We start from the raw sequence: 7,090 nt of genomic DNA on the forward strand, positions 1-7,090 counted from the left end.
AAATCTCTGTTATTGTTTGTTTGTCCAAAACAAACAAACAAATAAATGTTAATTGAATTTTTATAATGCCTGTAATTTTTGGGTCGTGAACATTTATCATATTGTTTATCATTTAGTGTGATACATTTCTTGATAATCGTGATGATCATTTTGATTCGTTATTGTCACAGTAAATTCTATTTGTTGTGTAAAACTGTTCGTATCGACAGAACTGTTTGTTCAATGACCGTAACAGAAATTTATTCCTAGATAAATTTAAACCATACATTTATAAATAAACGTATTTAAAGCTTCACTACGTAGGTTGTAGTTTCTTTTAATTTTTTTATGTTTTATTTTGTATATTTAGAATGTCTTTAGAATGTCTATTGTGGAGTGTTCTGTACAAATTCAAGTTTTCTAGTCTTTGAAAGGACAAATTAATATTATTATGCTATTATCATTATATTAATTGAAAATTGTATTAAAAGCAAATTTTTATTGTTTATCAAAAATCATTTCTAGGACAATTCATCATCCAACAAAATTTGTCATCATGACAGGCCTAAATGAAAGAATCAATAATTATCAATACATTTGAAAACATGACTAAAAGCAATTACAATTTGCAGTGTAATGATATAAAACACACTTCTTTATGGGACTGACCGGCGTCCAAATGACCGCGGTAAAGTTAGCCGGCTCTGCGTCCAGCCGGCCCAGCACACGATATACAAGTGAGCATAATATACATTATGGTACACCCATCAACGTGCTGCTTTCACAATAAAAGCGCACATCCGGTCCATGTTTGAGCTACTTAAAATTCCAGCAGCTGCATTTGCAAACAGAAAATAATATATGCTGAAAAACTAATTCAAAATAAAAACTAAAATCTCTCTCTCTATTTGTATATATGTGTATATATATATATATATATATATATATATATATATATATCAGAAAGTTGCAACTAGATCTGATATACATACATACATATACATTATGCTCACTTGTATATCGTGTGCTGGGCCGGCTGGACGCAGAGCCGGCTAACTTTACCGCGGTTCCAAAAGCAGCATTTTACAAATGAAAATGTTTTTCAAGAGCATGTTAGCAGAGTTACAGTTGCGGTTGCACACAGTTGCAGCCATACAACTACCTAAAAAAGAAGTACTTATCGCCACTTTTGTACCACGAAATATCGTGATAAAACTTTAAATCCATATCGTTATGTGAAACTTCGGCCCAGCCTCCAGTCCTCTGCAGGCTCACAGTTTCCCTGTCCGCAGCATTATGTTTCAAAATGCAGATGGTGTTTTTAGAATGGGATACAGTTTACTTATTAAATTAAATCATACACAGGTACAAAAATACAATCTCCACTTTCAAGTTACTCGTAAATTAAAAATTGTCTTCTCCTTTTGGCCTTTTCTCTGTATCTAGTCTTATTATTTTGCCGTGCTTTAATGTATTTGCGTTCTCTTGGATAATAATGGGATTTATGTATCGTTTATATAATTTGTATCAGGAACTCAAATTTTACTCGATTAGAAACACATCTTGTTTAAATAATCCTCTTATTTTCCTTCATGTTAACATTTGAGTACCTCACTATTTATAGTGATGTTTAATGTTTTCAGATTGAATAGTTTCATAATTTCAACAGCGAAGAAGTTTGAAAACTGCCCGAGAGGACATGCTGGGTGTCTCTCACCATGTCTCCTGTTTGTAGGTACTGGATCAAGTTCTCCACCGCCTTCAGCCGGACCTCCTGGTCCGGGTTAGCCAGATCCCAGAAGAAGTCGAGGAAGACCCGGTTCTGTTGTGGAACCCTAACCGGCCGAAGCGGCTCCGCTGAACTCACAGAAACCTCCATCCTTTCCACAGACATCAGCTCTCACATCCAGCACGGGTTGCTGGTCATGCTGCTCAACAACGTGCAGCAAGAACAAGAACCACATCCGGGTCGAATCAGAGTGGGGTGTGCATCATTTACACGCCATCACATGTAGCTGCGCGGCGCACAGGTGGGGTTAGACGGAATCTTTGAACTTAGAATAGTACATCGGCATTAGGGCCACTGCAGATAGAAACGAAGGAAGAGTCAATTTAATTTCTGCCAACAAAACTCATACATTTTGAATTTAAGTTGTCTAGAAAAAGCTGAAATTTCTATTTTAAGATTTTGTTTTTGGATTAATCTCAGAAATTTTCAGTAAAAAAAAAAACCCCAAGACATTTCTGAGTTTCAAATTTTAAAATGTACAACTTTTGAAACTGAAATTTCCATGTTTTATCTAGAAATGTTTTTAGTCTTGTTAGAAGTTTACTTTTTATATGACCCTAATACACCATTGTAAATCATTGTATTTATTTATGCACTTCTAGTGTATAAATTTCATAAATCACTTATGATTTAAGCATAAATAAATCATGTGATTTATGCATAAATCATATGCATATGATATGCATAAATGTGTGTATCACTATAGTGACTTGCATATTCATTACTGAACTATGGGAATCCAAGGAATGTTGGTGAAAAAAATAAATCTAGATTTTCCAAAAACGAAATCTTCAAAAATGTAATTGATAAAATTCCTCTAATCTCAGTAAATGATGCCATTTTTGTCATTATTTTGATGCTAACCAAGAAATTAACACAGTACCATGTTTGAACACATTGCCTTTAATCCGTCCATAAAAACATAATTTTATTAAAACTGCATGCAGATTTGAATATTTTCTTGACAGAAAAAGAACTTATGTGGCTCTTTGTGCATTGCTTCACTCGACGGGAGCAGCTAACGCAGCATCCAGAGCGCTCTGAGCCTCTCTGATCTGCAGCTGGAGTCTCTGCTTCATGGCCTCGTTCTGAGCCTTCTTCAGCATGTCCTGCATGTCCCTGATGGCCACCCGGTAACCTGGCGCATTGTGAAACACACGGATGGCCTTGTCTCCGCTACATGCCAGGAAGCGGCTGTTGATGTCAAATCTGAGGTCAGTGATCCCCTGGCTGTGGACGCCGCGCAGTTCCTCCTCCAGCTTCCCGGTGGTCGCGTCGAACATTGACACATTGCAGCCGTCGCTGATGGCGACCACCCGGCCATCCGGAGACAAGGCCACCCTGCTGCCATCTGAGGAGGAGCAGGGCACTGTCCTGAGGAGGTACGGGTCTTGCTGCTTCTTGTACTCCACGTCTGTGTTCCACAGCTTCCACGTTCCGTCTTTAGACACAGTCACCATTCTGATCAGAAAAAGAAAAGCAAAGTTGGTTGCAAAACTTTTTAGATACCTTTTCTTATTTATGCTTCTTTGAATAGGTTATGATCTATGGGCTATACAAAACATGTTCTTTACATTTTTTTTTAACACAAAATATTTTTTAGATAAGAATTAAGTTTGTTTAATTCTGCCCACTTTGAACTTCTTTCAGAATGATCTGTTTTACAATGATCTCTTGTCACCAAATCCAAATAAGCTGCTGCTGGTCACTCCCCTCAAATTCACATGTGAAAATGGCTGCAAATAGATGTGCATTTATGCAAACCATGCATCTTTGAAAAGCATAAGTGGAGCCTTGTGCACAACCAACATGAATGCAGCAAGTGGTTTCCGGATGGTAAGTCAACCTCAAAAAACCCTTGTCCTTTGCAGAAGCCATTCTGGAAAGGACAAGTGCATAGAGTGATAAAACCAGATGACCAAACTTGTTGGAGTTCAGTTTGCGTTACTAGATGAGGAACAGAGCCGGCTAATTTGTGAAGTCACATTGTGAACATGTTGAAATGCCTCATTTTCCAGACATCAAAAACATTATTGCCAAAACTAGTTGGGTGTTTTATAAGCGCTTCAGCAGTTTTTAGGAGCAGTTGAGACCTAAATAGAAGTACAAAAACATGTGAATTTTTCATAATGTAGGGATTCTGAAACATGAATGGAAGAATTAAAGCAGCATTCTAGGTATGTTTTTAATGGGAGGTGAACTTTATAACATGTTATGTTAATGCCTCCCATGATTGCAGTCTCAATCATAACACTTCCCCCTTAAAGTAACTTGCCATCAATACAATGATATAGAAAGAAATTTTAATAAAAAAAACAAACATGTGTTTTATAAATGCTGCATTATTTATCTTATCCAACAATACAAAGATCCTAATTACAAACACTTATTACCTGTGAGAGTCATTGGAAAAATCAAATGCATGAACTCCTGCAGAGTGGCCCTTCAGGTCAAATGCTCTGGCTACCTCTCTGAACTCTCCTCCTTTTCCAAAGCAAATTTCCCAAACTTTCACGTCTGGAGTGAAGCCGCAAGATGCTACAAACCTGAGGACGAGGGCAGGGAGAAGATGGAATCACCAAGTTTTGGATCTCCACAGTGAGCACCAGAATCCTAACCATTTGCTGCAGTAAATGTTTAAAGTGTTTGTTGTGTTGAACCTGACCTGCCACAGGGGGAGACAGCTGCATAAGAATTGGTCATCTGATTGGTGTTGATGGAGGCCAGCAGCTCTCCCTTCAGGTCCCAGATCAGGATGGTGGTGTCTGTTGAGGCACTCATAATGAATTTACCTGCAGAAAGGAAACAATGAGGAGCTTCATATTTGTGGAAAAGTTCAGTTCTCTCCATCACAAAATAGAACAATGTGACGTGTTCTTTACCAGTCTCCGCAATTCCGATGTTAACTATCGGGGCCTTGTGTTTCTGGGGGAAATCCTCCGAGGCGGCCTTGAAGCTGAAGGTCCCGTCATCCTTTTTGATCATCTTGAAGATACGAATAGCATCTCCATTGGCGAGCCAGGTGATGAAAGCCCTGCAGGATAAAACGGGGCGTCGGTGAAGAATTCAAACATGTTTGAATGATGATAGAAAAAAAGGAGTACATTTTTGGCAAAAACATTTTTTTTTATTTTCTAGAAAAAACAAGACATTTCTGAGCTACAAGAGTTCAAAGCTTTTATTTTTTTTAAGGTTTTATTGTTTCTAGTGGCCTTTATTTGAGAGTGGTCAGACAGGAAAATGGGTAATGAGAGAGGGGGAAGACATGTGGCAAAGGTCATCAGGTCAGGACTCAGCCATGCCATAGTCTCTGTACAGCCATGTACAGAGACACTGTACATGGATTGTGCTTTACCTCTGTGCCACCGCAGCACCTCAAAAGTCAAACAATTTGCTAAAAAAACTCAGACATTTTCATATTAATCTCAGAAATGTTCTAAGAAAATGCTCTCACAATCCTCCAGTTGTGAGAGCATTTCTATTTCTATTCTATTTTTTTTTAGTTGTTTTTTTATTTTGGATATTTAAAATATCTTCCGGTTCCAGCATGAAGTGTTCTTTACAAAATTAAAGTTTATTGGTCTTTGAGAGGAACTTGCATTATTATGCAATGATCAATGAAATAGTCTAAAAAACCCAAACAATATTATTATTTATCACAGTAATTACTGGGACAATTTATCATCCAGTAAATTGTGTTATCATAACAGGCATATGCCTCACCATGTTTAAAAACAAACTTTACAGCTCTAGGTAAAAGTGAGCTGTCATTTCCAGTGTGTTTTTTCCACAAGCTGTTCCAGTATTTAAAGGTTAGAGGCAAGAATGTACTGCTTTACGTGAGTTACTATAGTCTGGAAAAAGAAGCAGACCTGGAGTCTGGGCTGAAGCGAACCAACATGGCATGATCCAGCTCCACGTTAGCTCTCAGACACTTGTGTTCCCGCTCCAGGAAGTCCTTGGTGCTCCAGATCCGGATGGTGCGGTCATCGGCACAGGACGCCAGGTATTTCCCATTACTGCTGAAATCCAAGCATGTCACATTCCCGCTATGGCCCTGAGGAGCACAAGATACACAAATTAAACGCATGCATAGTATGTCACATTTAGGGCCGAAATAATTAATCTGATTAATTGGGTATGGAGCTTTGCATGGTTGACATTCAGAACCTCCGGTTGTGAGATTAGGGGATGGGTCCACTCTCATGCCGCCCCCCCACAAGATATCTCCTGCTGGAGAAGTCATTAACTTATCAGATGGAATTTTGCAAAAATGGCTTTAGTAAAAACTACCAATGTAGCATTCTGTTTGTTTAGGTCTACCAAAAATGACAATATAGAACACCTGTTGTTAGTGTGAGGTTTATCCGGATGGCTTACCTTCAGTGAAGCTGCCAGCAGAGGATGGCTGAAGTTGTGCTGTGCTGGTTTGTCTTTGCGGCTCCGCTGCTTGTCTTGCTTCTTAGACGTTGGGCCCTTCGCAGCGCTGGCTTCAGCTAGAGCACAAGAAGTTGTACAACGAGATATTTTTTATGGCTGCTATGACTAATTTAGATAAGTTCATGAATAATTTGTGAAATTGTTGATTCAGATTTCCAAATAAATCAATGCAAATGACAACGAATTACGTTGGAGTTTATCATATTTAAACGAGTTTTATTGCACACTTTCCTATTACATAAACAGTCTTTAATGAACGTTCACTACCAGACATTTTGAACTTTTCCATGAATGAAAAAGAGCTGTGACGCAGCAGAAAGCTGTGACCTCATTGGTCCGTTAATAAAACATTTCACTATTGGCTAGAAGCAGGTGACAGAAAGTTAGTTTATTTCTTTTTATACATTCATAAGAATTAAGGATTAATATTTAGCACAAAATCCCAATGTTTTACAAAGTGAATGAATATAAGGATGAATGGGTGCTCATTTAGGGGACTCATACCGAGCTGGCAGTCAGTCAGCACTGCCGATTCTAGTTACATGAGCTCCGCGGTTCGCTCACCTGAACTCTCCGCAGCCTGCTCAGTTTCCTCCTTTATCTCTTCTTTTCTCCTTCCCACCGCTAAAGCAACCAGAATAACCAAAGCACCTAATAATAAAGTCAGGGCAACTAATGCTGCTACCTCCATATTGAAATATTCCAGCCACGTAATTTCTTTTACAACGCTAACAGTTAGCCCATTATAATAGGACATGACGCATGCGCTAGAGTGTCATATTTGAGTGTTGCATTCAAGGTTACTAAATTCAACTCGTAAACACAAGTACTACAATGAGAGAATGTTTTATTTTTTATATCAGCTTCGAATGATTTCAAACA

At 38.4% G+C, this 7,090-nt stretch overlaps 2 protein-coding genes across 2 annotated transcripts in view; both read right to left on the minus strand.

Annotated features, from left to right (window-relative positions):
• The window catches only part of mybbp1a (MYB binding protein (P160) 1a), a 45,631-nt gene extending 43,691 nt beyond the window's left edge, over positions 1–1,940 (minus strand). The window contains exon 1 of the mRNA XM_081615902.1: positions 1,697–1,940. Coding sequence (XP_081472028.1) covers positions 1,697–1,873 — 177 coding nt within the window. The 5' untranslated portion in view covers positions 1,874–1,940. The remainder of the gene's footprint in view (positions 1–1,696) is intronic.
• A 711-nt stretch (positions 1,941–2,651) lies between these two features.
• Positions 2,652–6,992, minus strand: tbl2 (transducin beta like 2). Its single transcript, XM_008428675.3, has 7 exons — positions 6,773–6,992; positions 6,149–6,264; positions 5,641–5,825; positions 4,651–4,802; positions 4,434–4,560; positions 4,162–4,314; positions 2,652–3,229 (listed from the first exon to the last, which is right to left on the minus strand). Exons 1-7 carry the CDS (start codon positions 6,963–6,965, stop codon positions 2,770–2,772), a joined length of 1,386 nt encoding a protein of 461 aa, XP_008426897.1. The 5' UTR covers positions 6,966–6,992; the 3' UTR covers positions 2,652–2,769.
• Between the last annotated feature and the right edge of the window lie 98 nt (positions 6,993–7,090).

This window comes from Poecilia reticulata, chromosome 14, assembly GCF_904066995.2.
Source record: "Poecilia reticulata chromosome 14, P_reticulata-male-v2, whole genome shotgun sequence".
Classification (NCBI taxonomy): domain Eukaryota; kingdom Metazoa; phylum Chordata; class Actinopteri; order Cyprinodontiformes; family Poeciliidae; genus Poecilia; species Poecilia reticulata.